General features: G+C 36.2%; 2 protein-coding genes across 6 annotated transcripts in view; one reads left to right on the plus strand and one right to left on the minus strand.

Annotated features, from left to right (window-relative positions):
- Positions 1–2,025, minus strand: part of wdr81 (WD repeat domain 81) — a 17,298-nt gene extending 15,273 nt beyond the window's left edge. The window contains exon 1 of one of the 2 annotated variants that reach the window (NM_001424091.1): positions 1,796–2,025. The gene's annotated coding sequence lies outside the window, so the exon portion shown is untranslated. The remainder of the gene's footprint in view (positions 1–1,795) is intronic. The other variant, XM_087282297.1, reaches the window with a different exon arrangement.
- Positions 1,494–17,047, plus strand: part of slc13a5b (solute carrier family 13 member 5b) — a 27,659-nt gene continuing 12,105 nt past the window's right edge. The window contains exons 1-11 of one of the 4 annotated variants that reach the window (XM_087284233.1): positions 1,494–1,708; positions 4,274–4,464; positions 7,324–7,452; positions 7,532–7,668; positions 10,395–10,606; positions 12,169–12,340; positions 13,836–13,958; positions 14,036–14,248; positions 14,428–14,534; positions 16,048–16,169; positions 16,507–16,668. In XM_087284233.1, coding sequence (XP_087140359.1) covers positions 4,462–4,464; positions 7,324–7,452; positions 7,532–7,668; positions 10,395–10,606; positions 12,169–12,340; positions 13,836–13,958; positions 14,036–14,248; positions 14,428–14,534; positions 16,048–16,169; positions 16,507–16,668 — 1,380 coding nt within the window. In that variant the 5' untranslated portion in view covers positions 1,494–1,708; positions 4,274–4,461. Of the gene's footprint in view, positions 1,709–4,273; positions 4,922–7,323; positions 7,453–7,531; positions 7,669–10,394; positions 10,607–12,168; positions 12,341–13,835; positions 13,959–14,035; positions 14,249–14,427; positions 14,535–16,047; positions 16,170–16,506; positions 16,669–17,047 lie in introns of those variants that run through there. The other 3 variants (XM_087284232.1, XR_015509525.1, XM_087284234.1) reach the window with 3 other exon arrangements.

Consider the following 17,047-nt stretch of genomic DNA (forward strand, 5'->3'; position numbering starts at 1 on the left):
ATTAGTTTTACTGACTCAGAGAGGAATTTTGTTGCAATGGAAATCTCTAAATCCAACTAAAGCATCCCACTGGCCTCAAGATCTGATGTTATATCTACACTTGTAAAAAATTAAATATTCAATTAGAGGTTCTAGCGAATTCTTATATGTTTGGCAACATTTACTATCATAATTCTCAGTTATTAATGTACTTCCTGGGAACTAATGTGACTTATCTTGAATGTAACTGTAATTTCCCGTTTTTTTTTTTCTTTCTCTGTCCAGACTGCAATGCTTAGTCTATGTTAGCTTACCATTGTAGGATGGCACAGCACTATGCCTGATTGTATCACCCATTATGGTTGTCTATTTATCATTTTATTTTATTTTATTATCTATTTTTATGTTATTTTTATTTCCCTACTCTTATTTTATATAATTTTGCTGTTTTTTTCTATTATTATTATTCTTTTAATAATATTTTATTATTATTACTGTCGATATACTAGGTAGAGTATTTAGGGTTTGTTGAAGTGGGTTTAAAAAGATTATCCATGTGTAAACAACGACATCTGTACATGGGAAAAAATAAGAGGAGAAAAAAACATTTTTTGCTGCTATTTAATTGACAACATAGTCTCTATTTACCTAGGACTAACTAAAAAATCCCATTGTATTTACATTCTGTGGTACTGTAGTTGCTTTTATGACTGTCTACAATTGTCTTCATTTGTTGTTCACTTTAAAAAAAGGCTTGTGGCAAATAATTTTTAATGTCTATAAAAACAATACTATTTATACATACAGTTAAAGTCAGAATTATTAAACATCCTGAATTATTAGCCCCCCTGTTTATTTTTTCACCTAATTTCTGTTTAATTGAGAGAATTTTTTTCAACTTATTTCTAAGCATAATAGTTTTATTATGTTCTATTATTCACTAATTTCTAATAAACTATTTCTTTTCTCTTTGCCATGATGACAGCAAATAATATTTTACTAGATATTTTTCAAGACACTTCTATACAGCTTGCAGTGACATTTAAAGGCATAACTAGGTTAATTAGGTTAACTAGTAGGCAGGTTAGGGTAATTAGGCAAGTTACTGTATAATGATGGTTTGTTCTGCAGACTATTGAAAAAAACAACAGCTTTTATTCTAGCCAAAATAAAAATAAGACTTTCTCCATAAGAACAAATATGACATACTGTGAAAATTTCCTTGCTCAATATGGCAAATATTTAAAAAAAGGAAAAAAAGTCAAAGGGGGACTAATAATTTTGACTTCAACTGCGCGCGCACACACACACACACACACACACACACACAATGCAGAATATGCATTGTCTTAAAAATATGGTTGTTGTGTGCCCATTTGTACACACAGGAGAAGCATACAGATCAAATCATCTCCAGTCTAGCAACAACTAATGATTTGTCGAGGACACTGATGTCATCACACAAAATGTCATGCATTACCCCGTGACTGATCTCCGCCACACAGCAAAATCACGTACTTAGTTATATCCAGAACATAAGCATACAAAACACAAGCTTCTAGAAATAACGAGCGATAAAATGTGTCGCTAATTTCTGCAACATTTTAGTTCCTCTCAACCTCTGACCAGAGAATAAGGAAATAGTGCACTTCTGCCAGTTCTCGACTGTTAACTTACAAACACAACAGAGCGCTACTCTACGCATTAAACCACAGCCTGTCAGGTTAATGTAAGTAACGTTAGATATATACTACCGTTAAGCAAACACTGGGATAAGAGGAAATCAGTCCATCTAGCTGTTGTTGTTGCTGCTCACCTCTGCACTGTTTGCTGCTTGTCAGCAACTGATCACTGGAACAGCTGCCATCGCGGTGCCCAGTTCCAGGTTCGCGGCATGTATCAAATGTATTTCCAGTGCTTTATGAACTACCATAACAGCACAATAATTTCCTAAGAAGTCGAGAATATTTTGTTGTCTTGAGAAGCCATGGTGTTGAGTTCAGAGCCTCACGTGACTCTCATCTCGGTGTGCGTGCGCTCGCAAACCGTGTGATTCTCAACTGTGTCATAATACAAGTCACCTCACATTACAGGAAATTAAATAAATAAAGCAAATAAACAATAAATATTTCAATATGAGATTCAAAACATAATTTGTGTGTTATTGTCACAATTTCAAGAGACGGCACAATATTCTTACTGGTTTTGGTGAAACTATAGCGTTTCATGCAAGTATGCGCTAGAATATATGTGTGTCACCAAAATTATAAAACAATTATATGCTCGGTGAAGTCAGTGAAAAAAATAGTTAATTAGTGAAATGTGAAGAACACGACCGACGTTTTTTTTTTTTTTTTTAGCAAAAATCACACGAAACACTTTTAGCAAATGTCACATTTGTTACGAATTGGCTTTTTTGTGGAAAATATTTCCATTCAGTCTTTCGAATGTGCAGTGCTATCTCCTCTTAAAGTAAACAACTTTAAATAAATAATTTTTCATTATTTGAATCTGAAAAATGCAAAACCTTATCTTGCATTAATGCTCGCGGGCGCCCTCTAGCCTGACACGTTTGGGGTGTTTTACTAATCTAAAGTAAGAGCTGTAGAGGTGAGGACCTAAATGCAGGAGAATCGCTGAAGATAGTTAGGGCTGTTGGCATCCACACAGCCAATAGCACAGTGAAGTATTTTTAGTTGTATCCATTTTGCAGTTTGGCACAGTATATGTTGATTTTATGCTAGACTTGTTGCCTACAGAACTCCACCAGAGGGCGTCCTGCTACTCATTCTGTTGCAGATCAAGCAGTCAGTGAGCAGTTCTGACGTTCTACAGCAGAGAGCACTATAAATGGTCCTAGACTAAGGGGGCTTTGAAACTGCAGTTTAGCTTCAACTTGACTCTACATTAAACAGTTGAAGTCAGAATTAATAGCCCCCCTTTGATTTTTTTCTTTTTTAAATATTTTCCAAATTATGTTTAACAGAGCAATGAAATTTTCACAGTATGTCTGATCTAGTTTTTCTTCTGGAGAAAGTCTTATTTGTTTTAATTTGACTGGAATTCGACTTTAGCCCCTTTAAGCTATTTTATTTTTCGATATGATAATTCTGACTTCAACTGAATATACCCAAGACCTTGATTGGGTTGTTCAGTTGTTTAATTTGAGTTGGGCTAAAATCTGCCAGATATCGGTTCTCCCAAAAAATTTAAAATTTAAAAAAAAACAGTCCGGCGATTCCTGTCCAATCAAATCACGAATAGAAGGTAAATCTTATTATAATGAACTACTTCAAGACAAGGGTGATTTATTATTGCAGCAAACTGTTTGGAAGCATTAAAAGTGTCCAAAAAGATGTCCAAAATCGTTACATGCAATGACCCAGAAACTGTTTAGATGCATGTCATTGATGAGAAGATGAAGGATGTTTACTGTACCTGACGTCAGATTGACATTGTACCTCAACGTTGTGGAGATGTTGCATTTTGTTTGGAGATGAAAATCAGGTTATCAGAACTTAACGTCAGGCTGGCATAAATTTCCAGCATCCAACCTAAAATCAACCAAATATTACCGATGTTGTGTGGACGTTACCACTATCACGTTTATCAGATGTTGGGTTTTGGTTGCCATACCTGATGAATAAATGTCAGTATTTGATGTCAAGATGACGTTGGTTTAAGATGTTGGATCGACATTGGATTCAACCAAATATCAATGTCATATGATATCGTTTTTAGACATCAAAATCACATTGTTCTTATATGCTGATGTAACTCCGCCAGTCCTACGCCACCCATCCCACTTCAAGCTGGTATCGAACCGGCGATCTCCCACATGGGAGTCAGTTGCTCTACCAAGGAGGCTAAAGACTATGACCTCTAGTGACTGTCACTAGAGCACCTTAAGAGGTCAGAGGAGTGAGGTTTACCTGCACAGCACTTACTAGCTGTCTTCCGTTACACTGACATTGAATTTTGGTCACCTGACCCCACAACCTCAATCTGACCTAATATTAACGTCTTATGATGTTGTGTGCCTGCTGAGCAATAACAAAATGCTCTACAGAATGTTACGTTTACATGCATACATCCACAAATGTAAACGCATCAGCTTTTTACAACTCACTACTCTGGAGTACTTTTGAAGGGTTTACTTGTAATATTTATAACATATACTTTTACTCTACTTGCACTATATTATTAGGCTAGTAATGGTACTTTTTTCACTATACACCATTAACCACATCAACATTAGTTATGCAGCTTTATGTTTTGCAATTTATTTTGCTAGACATTTATTTCACAGTACCTAAGGAAAACCTGAACAAAATGTTTCTGGATTGACCGAATAAATGTAATGGTCCACTTCCATAATATGGAGGAAATACTACTGAAATCAGTGGGGCCCAGAAATGGTTTGGCCAGCAACGTTCTGCCAAATGGTGTCTTTTGTGTTTATCAGGAGCTTGAAACAAGTGGATGGTGAGTACAAATATGACAGAATTTTCATTTTGGATAAGCCATCTCTTTAAAATGCATCACTCTTCTGCTAACTGTTAACAGACCAGAAACAGCAGCTGCTCATCAAGTTCTAAAGAAAAGAACAAGTGTGAGCAGGAGTCTGTAATAATAATTGCTTTTTCTCTATTAATTCTCTCTCACTCACTCACTCACTCACTCACTCACTCACTCACTCACTCTCTCACTCACTCTCTCTCCCCGTTTCTCTCTCTCCCTGTCTCTCTTACTCACTCACTCCACCCCAGAGAGCAGGTTAAAAGGACGTGTCCAACTCTCTTAAACTTATTATACATGCACAAACTCTCTTTATTTTGAGATGTTACCCTTAATAAAATCGATATGGAACCTGAAGAATGGGATAGTTCTTTTCTTCACTCCTTTGATTCTTCTCCCACTCCCGCTGGTCATCAGCACAAGGGTATGTAAAATCAAACTTTTTATTGAACAGAACAATTTTGACCACTTTTTAACTCCACGCTGAGTGCTTACAATTGTATAATTACAACTATTGTGTAGATTGTGCATGCTTTTTTTCTGAGGTTGTCAGTGTTTATGCACCTGATGAATGCGTATTAAAAAATTGTATTCTGTGTTTAAAACATGTGGACTGCATTGGTAGCCTGAGGCCTCCATGTACAATAATTCATTGTGCCTCAAAATAGTTATTTTAACCCTTTGTCTTTGTGTATGTTCAGGCGTGGGAACACACAGTAAGTCTAAATTCCTGACCTAGAGTCGATGTGTTGTGGTCATCATGATCCTCGTGTACATATTTCAGACCCAACAGTGCACATATCAACTGCTTACAATGATGTAGATTCACAGATGTCAACCTCTGAAAATTTGAATTGAAATGAAAGTCCTTATTTGTCATTCTCTCTATTGGCATGTGAAGCATTTCTATAAAATATGTGTAATACATATTAGAGATATAAGGGCCAAACGTATATGAATACTGTATGTAAATCCCAAAAAGTTAAGGTAACTCAAACTGTTTGAGGAAACCAATTGCAACAAACTATTATATTCAAAAACTAAAAATCCATCTGAGTAAATGAAGCAATTTGAGCAAAGTTAAAAACAATAAATGAAGAGAACTCAAACCAACTGTACTGTAAAATTCAATATCTTAAGGCAACACAAAGGGACCGATTGCAACAAACTATTTGAGTTAAAAAAAATGGATCTATGAGTACTGTAAACTTACTACATTAAAGTTGAAGTGATGAAGTATTTCACTAACTCATTACCTTCAACACAGAGTTCAAAACTCTTTTCAAATAAGTTTAATTAACTTTCAGTAAATTCTGAGCTAACTACACTCATTTCATTTGATATAGTTCACTGTTGGGTTTTACATTTTACATAATAAATATATATATATATATATATATATATATATATATATATATATATATATATATATATATATATATATATATAGTGTCATAAAAAATCAACTAGTTGTAGGTTATTAATCAGTGTATTTGTAGAGACAATGTTTTTTTAGATAATTCTCAAATCAGCTGGATATAAAGCTAAAGAATGACATCAAAATCTGAAATTTATTATAATTAACTCCCATCACTCCATAATTTATTCTATCAACATTAGATAGGACTTTTTCGCAATGGAAGAAAATGGGTACACATACTTTAAAGGACCTTTTCGCTGATGAAAATCTGGCTTCGTTTATCCAATTACAACAGAAATTTTAATTCCCTCAGAATCATTTTCAGATTTTTACAGATTAGGAACTAACTAAACTCTTCATTGGACGATCTGTTACTTCCCCCTCCACAAAATTCCTTAAGAAAAAGTGGGAGAAAGAACTGGGAGTGGAGATTTCTGAAGAAATGTGTCATTCAGGTTTAGAGGATATTAAACACTCTATTAACTCTACACATTGTCTTATTAAGTTTAAAATAATTCATTACAATATTCAAAGGAAAAAATGGATAGAATCTTCGGTAACACTTTATTTTGATAGTCCATTTGAGTATAAGACTCTCTGCTTAATATTTGCTAATATTGCTCCTTCAACAGACATTTAACTGACTTTAAGAAACTTTGCAAGTACATGTCATCTTGTAGTAACCCTAATCCTGACCCCAACCTACTTATAATCTAATGATAATTAGTTGGCATGTAGATGCAATGTAACCTAAAATCAACAAAATACACAATATAAATCACTCTACTGTTTAACTGCTGCCAGGAAAGCTGCTACTGTTTTGGAAAAAAAGGCATCCCCTAACATGTAAACTGTGGCTTGGAGAAATTACCTCTGTGTTACATTTGGAGCAAATTAGATATTATTTGAAAAGAAGACTCAAACAATTTGACCAAATTTGGCATCCTTTCATTTGTTACCTTGAAAAAATCTGTAATGTTTTAATATGCTGTCATCATAATCAAACAGGGCTGTGTAAACAAGTTGGCTTGTTATGGGGGTGATTTTTTTATTTATTGTTATGATTTTTGTATTGTTTTTCCTTTTCTTTTTATTTTCTTTGCTTTGCCTATATGTTATATGTGGACAAATTATGTAAAACAGAGAATCCTCTTCTTTCAAAATCTGTGTCTTCAATAAAACTTACTTGACAAAATATATATAATTCATCCTAAAATGAAATTAAAAATTAATAATAAAAATCTTATTTATAATAAATATTTATATATAAAAATCTTGTTTACATTCCAACAGTGAGATACATGTAATGAAACAAAATTGCAATATGTGTGCAATATCTCATTATAACATGTGTTTAGAATGTTACAGCATGTCTTTTTGAAAATGCACATGTTTTGATCCTCCAGGAGGCCAGCTGTGCCTATGTAATCATCCTGATGGCAGTATACTGGTGTACAGAGGCTCTTCCTTTAGCTGTCACGTCACTGCTGCCTGCTGTCCTCTTCCCTATGCTTGGCATCATGCAGTCCAAAATGGTAAGCAAAAATAGCACAAATTACAAATTAAATAAAAATACCACACATCTAAGAGTTTACTTCTGCTGTGGTTCTCCAGGTGTGTATGCAGTACCTGAAGGACACCAACATGCTGTTTGTGGGTGGACTAATGGTAGCAGTGGCAGTCGAACACTGGAACCTACATAAACGCATTGCCCTGAGAGTCCTGCTTATTGTTGGAGTTCGACCAGCACTGTAGGTCAAACCCTCAAACAAGCATAGCCATTGATAGAATGCTAAGAAGTTCATGGTCAAAATTATTGGCACTATTTGTAAAAGAATGGCACCCTTTGAAGAAGAAGGCTGTGAATATGCTACAGGAGGGATGGGATGGGAGGTGGCTAATATAATTCTATATATTTCACAATAAATGTCAGTCAAACATATTGACACCGTAAAATTATTGACACCTTTTAGTTCAAAAACACAGAAAGTGATTTCACACAGAAGCTCTCCAGCTCTTTCTTTTTCAGTTTGCCCAATCCTTTTCTATAGGATTCAGGTCAGGAGACTGCAAAAGCCGTACTTCTATGTTCAGTGACAGATTATTATTTTTTTGTCAGTTTTAACGGTTGTTTTGCTGTTTGACAAGCGCTGTTATGGTACCCAACCATAAATCAAGTATCATCATCATCATGTGACTCAAAATGTGCAATATTTATTTTGCTATCTCACATTTTATTCTTAAGTTAATCCACAGAAAAAATAGTTTGTTTTGTTAATGTTAAAAAAATGGACCCTTTTCACAAGAGGGATAGGATGAATTTAATGGTCATTAGCATCTTATATCCTTGAAAGCTTTTAACATTTAGATTTTTAAGTTGTTATATCATCTTCGCTTCAAATTACAAAAAAAAAGTATTACAGCTTATGTGGCGCATTTCTAATGCAATTTCTATTGACAGGACAGTAAATTTGACGGTGTTCTCTCTTCTGGCTGCCGTTATCAGACTCACACATTTTTTTTTCTTCATCTAAAAGTCTAAGTTTAGCTAAGTATGATTACTTCCGCTGTTAATATTCCGTTTTATTTGGAAGTACATACATCAACAAACATAAATAAAAGTTTCAGCAACTTCCAGTTTGTGCGGACTTTAAAGAGCCCCTATTATGCTATAAAAAGAACATATTTTGGTTTTGGGGGTCTCCAACAACAGGCTGATATGGATGCAAGGTCAAAAAACACTTTCATTGTTTTATATATTTATTTTTACCTAATTATCCCAACGACTCCCATATGATTCGCTCAGGTATTAATTTGTTCCAAAACCATTCGTTAGCACGATGCTAAACTGTGCTAATTGGTCCGATGACCCAGTCTATTGCGATTGATGGACTGTGTTCAGCGTGAGACAGAGAGAAATGCCCACCACGGCTTATTAACATTGTTGAAATAGTCAGAGTTCAGAGATTATGTGTGAGCCCAATGCAGAAGTGCATTAAAGCAATGCAGTTTAACACCAGCATGTTGCTCTGTACCTAACCATAAGTAAAAACAGTGACACACATTCAGTATTAATCTACACAGTGGCAAAAGCTAAACTATTTTGAAACTTGACAGCCACACGTGTGTAGGAACAGCAGACGTTGGCCATAGCAATGACAAACAGCAGAGGGCTGTGAGCTCACAAACGCATTTAAATAAATCTGTAAACATGAGCGTAGAAAAAGTTAACCAGATACAGTACAAGCCACGTGAAGCGGTTACGAGTAACAAAACACAATTAAAAACAATTTGCAAGATAGAGAAAACAAGGAGGAAACCATTTTTATCACACTTAAGTTACTTACACTTCTGAAATGGAGAAAGGGACTCATCCATGATCTGTCTACTGTAAAGTGTCTGTCAACCTCTGACAAAGTCCCATACATCAAGTCTTTTCTGATCCCTCCTTTAACAGCTGATGAATCCCCCATTGTAAGAGTGTAGGTTGATAAAGCACTTGTCAGAAAAATGACAGGAACTCAGCTTAAGGCTGGGGCTATAATGCTGCAGTATTTTTGCTAAAATAAACTTGAACCCCCCTTTGCCGTTTTTCATTTTTGAGTGTGGACTTTATTAAGTTACTTCATTTTTTAGGATTTCTTTAGTCACCCAGCTACTGGATTGTTTTGAAGATGTGTGAGTCTTTGGTTGATTTTCTGTGATCCAACCATGGCCATGATGAGACTTCAAGCATAGGCAGTCAGGTTTTCATTGTAAATCTGTTGGTAGTTGACAAGATCTGTGATGCTGAATATCAAAACAACATATCAAGGACCTTCGGCAGACAAATATAGGCTACAACATAAAAGATCCTGTATATTTAACTGCGGACATGGGGCACTTTTTGTGTGTGCTGCTGCTTAAACGCACTTTTTACTTTTATCTGACCATAGAATTGTCATGTTTGAAGGTCTAGTAGTGTTTGTCAAAGGCATACGCTGGAGTTTACATTTAAGTGAGTGCAGATATATATATTGTCAAAAGCATCCCAAACTAAGATGCTTTTTATGCATTTTTGACACCAATATTCAACTAATTTCAGCAGTTCTCCAGCTCTAATCCTTGTACAGTACATGTTTTGCCACTCTGTCTTTGCTCCTCACTGTACATCAAGACAATACAGACACATCATGTCCTCTTTTAAGCAGATTCAAAACATCTCCAGCTGATTATTGACCTAATACTTTAGTAGCATTGGGAATTTTTAACCTATTTTCAAATAGCCACTTTCTACTTTGTGAAGCTCAATAACCTTTTTCTGCATTTCAGAACTATACTCTTTGCCTTGTCTCAATCTGATGGATAAATAGTTGAATTTGTCTTTTGTATATCATCTTTCTACTTTCCCTTGTCTAAACATGCAAATAATATAAATATACTTCAGATATGTTCTGTTTGTGTTCTCATTCTTATCGCCTCTTCTGTGTTAATACAGCCTGATGCTGGGCTTCATGGGGGTAACAGCTTTTCTCTCCATGTGGATCAGTAACACGGCTACTACGGCCATGATGGTCCCCATAGTGCAGGCTGTTCTGGAGCAGCTGAACAAACAGGAGACAGAGCCTTTACAGATGACCTGCGGTGTGGAGCGGCCCCGAACCCCTGAGGCGGAGTACAAACACGCGGCCAAAGACAGAGACAGACAAGGTCAGGAGAAGAGATGAAGCACATACTGTACTGTTCATATGTTTGGGGTCAGTAAGTTTTTGGGGTCAGGTCAGCAGATTAAAACTTTTAATAAGCCAAAATAATAAGAATGCAAATCAAAGTATTATTATGATTTGTGATGTATGTAATGGTATGGGTGTTTCCCAGTGATGGGTTGCAGGTGGAAGGGCATCTGCTGTGTAAAACATATGCTGGATAAGTTGGCTGTGGTGACCCCTGATTAATAAAGGGACTAAGCTTAATAATGAATTTATGTAAAGTTTGATTGAAATTTCTTATCACAGGAATAACTTACATTAAAATTATATTAATCTAATCTAATCTTTGACAATTTGTTACTTATTTAAATTCAGATTAAAATCATAATTATTTTAATCCAAATAATATTAACTTGAAAAAATATATTACACAAACACAAGAAATTGAAATAAAATAAATATTCATTTATTTTCCTTCAGTTTAGTTCCTGATTTATTAGGGGTCATCACAGTGGAATGAACCGCCAACAACTCTGACATATGTTTTACACAGCAGATGCCTGTCCAGCTGCAACCCATGCTTAGAAAATGAATAAGATCAAGTATACAAATAATCCTAAAAAAAGACATTTATTATAAGTACAATTGTAGCTTGAGGATGCTGGACAACAGAGTTGAGGATCCACATGCAGTACTTTATTACACAGAGAATGGTCAGGCGTCAATGGTCACAATCGTGAACAAACAGTAACATACATGGAAATCTAGAAGCATAGTCAGATAACAGGCATATGGTCAATACAGGTGGCAGGCTGGATAAACAATGAAACAAGCCGAGAGTCAAAGGAGAGACTAAACACGGAAAAAGCTTCGTAATTTTACAGGGTATGTACCAAACCAGGCTCAGTAATATCTGTGAGCGTGTGTGCTGTTTATATGGTCCATGTAATCAGTCTTGAGTAACTTCCAGCTGTGTGTATTTGTAATCAACAGAGAACAGACACGGGTGTGTGTGTGCGGTGCCTGAAGGGAGTTATAGTTTATATAGTGGCAGAATTGAAGTTCAAGTGAAAATTCTCCAGCAATCTATGAGTGTTAGATTGCTGGTAATCATGACAACAATAAAATTAAGAAAAAATATTTCAAATTGAACCTTCTGAGTATATTTCAGAACAGTAATGTCTTTTGGATGAGACTCTAAACTGAGGTCCTGGTTCTATGGCATTTCTCCTAAAGAGTAGGGTGTAGGCCAAACTCTGTCCTGGCCAAATTCCCTTCATCAACCCTTCAATTCTGGCCTCCCAATCATCCCCATCCACTGAATTGGCTCTATCACTGTCTCTCCACTCCCCCTATAGCTGGTGTGTGGTGAGTGCACTGGCACCTTTGTCCTGTGGTTGCCATCGCATCATTCAAGTGGATAAAAGCATAATTTTAAAAATGTAGTTGTCAACTTAGCAATTTTATTATAACAGGTTTACTCACAGGCAACTTGTCGCTTTTAAATTAACAGGTGTACTCAAGTAACTAATAGCTTTTCACAGTGTATTCCTTTTTTCTTAGTTGTGCTGCGCATGCTGGATGTTTCTCCAGAGGTCAGACAAAAGGAGCTGGCAGAGAAGCGTCATATGGCTAAAGGCATGACTCTCTGTGTTTGCTATGCTGCCAGTGTTGGAGGAACCGCCACACTCACAGGAACTGGACCTAACCTAGTGCTGAAGGGTCAGATGAACCAGTGAGTCCTACAAATGAAAATAAAATTTAATATAACTGAACTATTGTTAAAGGCTTTCAGACTTTAATTAAGACAAAATTTTGTCAAGTTTCTCACTCTGCCTTTTTTCCAAACCTGTCATTTTTTCTTCTTCTATTGAACACAAAATAAAATGTCGGAAACCCTTAAAATGCATTGTAGGAAAATCAAACAGGTAGCAAAGAATTCTGGTCCAGATTTGGCATAAATCTGGCCCAATAGGCATTCATCTGGCACTGGCATACAGCATGTGGGCCAAACATGGCCCTGGTTTGCCAGAGGTAGCACCGTCTCTAAGGTGGCACACAATTGAGCCAGATGTAAAATGTAGTATTTGGCCCAGATGGTAATAATTGATATGTGGGCCATGTAAGTTTGGCCTATCTTGACCCACATTTAAAATACATTTTGTCCCCTTAGAATTATAAGGTTCTATCTGACATTTTTATCAAAATCAAGTTATTGACATATTCTTACTAAATGGGAACTTAATTTACATTATAGGATGTTTTTTTTACAAGTTGTTTTCATTTTAAGACTTTTTATTTAAAAAACAAATGTGTGTGAGCCCTCTCATGGTGGGTACGCACAGCTGCATGGTTGCAGGCACCACTGGGTTAAATTGAGTAACTAAACTCACTGTGGACAACATACCACTTGGATATCGATGTCACTTAAATGAAAACTTATATATATATATATATATATATATATATATATATATATATATATATATATATATATATATATATATATAAAACTCTAAACATTTCTCTTAATTATTCTGATTAAAAAAATTATATAAACTTTCTATTAAACACAAATCTGGTCTATTTTAATGGGTGTAACGGTATAAACTGTTTGGCGAAAAAAAAGGGCTTTGGGTGAGACTCAAAGATAAGCTGGGTCAGATAAGCTGTTGGATAAGGGCAGGGCTACAGCCTTTGCATCTTAGGCCGTACTCACACTAGGTACAGTTGCCTCGAACCGGGCCAAAGCACGCTTGTCCCCCCTCCCGTCTCCCCCGACGGCCCGCGCTCACACCATATCGGGCCTCGGCACGCTTACGTCATCGCTGCTGCTCTCTTTAGTGAGAAGCGCTCTCTATGGCAAGCCTTTTTTAGCATTTAAATCTTTGTTCTGACTCCATAAATATATTTAGAGATATCTCTAATTATATTTTGACTTGTCATAATTATAATTCCACTACTTAGAATGACAATTAGAGATATCTGCAATTACAATTGTACTAGTACGAAATCAGATTGGAGATATCTGCAAATATATTCTTTATTACTAAGCCAGGGCCAAGCTAGGGCTTAGATTTAAGGCCCGTGCAGGGCTTTAATTGATAAGAACCAAATAAGCAAAATTGTAATCACTAAAATTAAAATGATATTCAACCCTATCTGAGGGTGAGTAAATGATGAATAAATGTTGATTTTTGACTGAACTATCCCTTTAATTTTCCCCACAGATTGTTCCCTGAAAACGGTGATGTTATCAACTTTGCCTCATGGTTTGGTTTCGCCTTCCCCAACATGATCATCATGCTGACGATTGCTTGGCTCTACCTCCAGTTCATTTTCATGGGATTCAAGTATGTTTAAATATGACACCGTTTACCTCTGCTTTCACCACTGGCCTCATGAAGCTCTTTGTTCACTTTGTTTCCAGCATTAGGAAGACATGGGGATGTGGGGCGGTGAAGTCTGAGAAGGAAATAGCTGCCTATAATGTGATCCGCGAGCAGCATCTTCAGCTGGGGCCCATGTGTTTTGGGGAACTCAGTGTTCTGGCTCTGTTCAGTTTGCTTGTGGCGCTGTGGTTTACTCGCGATCCTGGATTTGTGGCAGGCTGGGCAACACACACCTTTAACATCGAAGCAGAGTATGATTTATACTTTAGGCTTCAATCAGGGGTCCAGTGACTAATAGGGGGGTGCGATAATGTGTGGGAAAAAAAAATATTTAAAAAGACTACACTCAAAATATTCTTATATAGCATAGAAATTTTGAAATACTGTCATAATGATCTCACTTTTTTATTTTCATATTCCACACATTTAGATATGTGACAGATGCTACAGTTGCAGTCTTTATTGCTATGCTGCTATTTGTTCTGCCATCAAAACCACCCCAGCTGTGCTTCAGTTCTTCCACTCGATCTGAAACAGGTAACTGAAACAAGTCTGACTAAATTATAAAATAAATTAATATCAAGAATGTACAACAGTCATGTAATGTTATAGAGGAGCGACAGCACAAATAAAACTGTGGAAGTATGTTCTTCAGAATCAGTGAAAGCCAAAATAAAAAACTAAACAAATATGGTATCAATTGCACAGCCCTAGTGGGGTTAATTCAGCAAAAATAACTATTAATCCCCTTCATCTTGTTCAATCTCCCTAAACCAGAGGTTGGAACTTACACCAAAGTTGGCCCACGGTAACCTAAGGGTTGGGATGAATGCCTGGCAGAAATCATAATTTTGAATTTAACATAATGTTTTGGTTCTTAGTTTAATTGCTAAGCTAAAATTAAAATATTCAATTAAATGTTGTAAATGAATCAGACTTTTAAAATCTAAATACTGTCACTTAATGTACAGTACATTTGACAACTACGAGCATATCAAGGTAAAGGCAGGTGCAGCTCAACTAGTGTATGCAGCATTGAACTACATTGTGTTACAAATGGAATTGTTTGTTTTTACAGTAATACGTTGATTATAAAATGTAAAAAATTATATTGCTTTAGATAGTAAGTATGATTTAAAATGTTGGCTTTTTAAAAAATATTACCGAATAAATTTGGAAATTTCACTTTGCAAATTTATTGTAATACGGTTTGGTATAGATCCAGCTTACAGCCCTCAATCAAGTTTGGTTTTGGCCCTTTATAGGAAAAAGTTTGGGCACCCCTGCCATAGACCCTTGTTTATCTTTGGAACACAAGTTAAGATATTTTGATGAAATCCAATAGCTCCCTGATCCAGATAACAACAGTCCTGAGACGTCGTGGGCACACTGATGTTTTGACACAGAAGAGAAGAAATAGTCAAACAGAGTCGTATTAATTTTTTTTTTTTTTTTTTTGCCAACTAATTGGTCTGTAGTCAACCACTGAAGTCACATAGAATGTTTTGACAATGCATTTTGGTTCTTTTTCTGGACTATGTTGCGAAATTGGGACAAATGCTTTTTATGAAGGATGAGAAAGCTTTTAGATTTCTTCTAAAATATCTTAACTTGTGTTAATGTTATCATTAAGGTTGCTGGTTCCAGCCCCGGCTGGGTGAGATGGCATTTCTGTGTGAAGTTTGCATGTTCTCCCCATGTTCTTGTCGGTTTCCCCCATAGTCCAAAGACATGCGCTGTAGGTGAATTGGGTAAGCTAAACTGTCCGTAGTGTATGTGTGTATTTCTTGGTCCTTGAGGTTGGGAGTTGAGCATTGGGCTAACAACTCACCTCATAAAAACGAAATGTTACAAAACACCAATATGGTGCGGCTAAATATCAATTTCATTATAAAAGGCATTGGGAGTAAGTAATAGTGTGAATTGCTAAAACTAAAAGGGTTCCGCACAATGTCAAGGTCTACACTGCAAAATCTGGAGCCTGACTAAAAGTTTGAATTTACTGTTACTGTCAGCTGGAACTGACTGTATACTGTATATTCATTTCCAGAATCTCAGCGTTCTTCTGCACCAGGCACAGCCCTGCTCTCCTGGAAAGTAGTTCAAAAGAAATTACCCTGGAACATTGTTTTGCTGCTTGGTGGTGGATTTGCTCTGGCCAAAGGGAGTGAGGTGAACACTTTAAACACTCAGTGAAAACAGTCTCTGATTTTGAATCATTATTAATGTTTGATAGCCCTGTATTGAGTTTGAGTCCAACTCTTAGAATTGGCCCAATCCTTTTACTTCACCTCCTGTTGATTATCTACATTGTTCTACCCTGCCCTATTAAACGGTGAGGGAAAGGAAAAAAGTGGGGTGGTGGGGGTTAAAGCTGTATTTTTCATTCACATTTTTTATTTTGATGCTTGAGAATCATTTCGTTCTCAAAATACTGTTGTGTTGACTGTATTCTTAGTGTATGCTTCAATTGTGATCTGCATCTTCAGATGTTTCTTTTGACTCTCAGGAGTCGGGTCTATCCAGATGGTTGGGGAACCAGTTGACTCCACTTCATAGTATTCCTCCATGGACCGTTGTGATCATCTTGTGCCTCCTGATTGCCATTTTCACTGAGTGCACCAGCAATGTGGCCACAGCAACCCTCTTCCTTCCTGTTCTTGCTTCTATGGTAAGCCTTTAACTATGGTAATGATACCTTAAGAGCATATTAGGTAGACTCAGATGTTGGACCATTGGCTAAATGTCTATTGGACAAAGTAAATTGAAACATTTCATCGGTCGTTATCTGATTGGTTGAGGAGTACAGGATTTCTATTGGATGTGTGTGATTTGCTTCTATAAAGCTCCACCTGGAAAGAAAGACATTATAAACACAGACATCCTTATATGGAAGACGAAAGCGTAGTGTTTACAGTTGCGACAATGTATAATTATAATCAGCTAAATGCAAAGAAAGCAACCAATCACAGTTTGATCAACAAACAAAAGGCAGGGCGTGAAAATGTAATTTTGATTTAAATATGGTCAAAAGCACATGTAAAAGCATA

The sequence above is a fragment of the Danio rerio genome, chromosome 15 (genome assembly GCF_052040795.2).
Source record: "Danio rerio strain M-AB ecotype USA chromosome 15, GRCz13ab, whole genome shotgun sequence".
Classification (NCBI taxonomy): domain Eukaryota; kingdom Metazoa; phylum Chordata; class Actinopteri; order Cypriniformes; family Danionidae; genus Danio; species Danio rerio.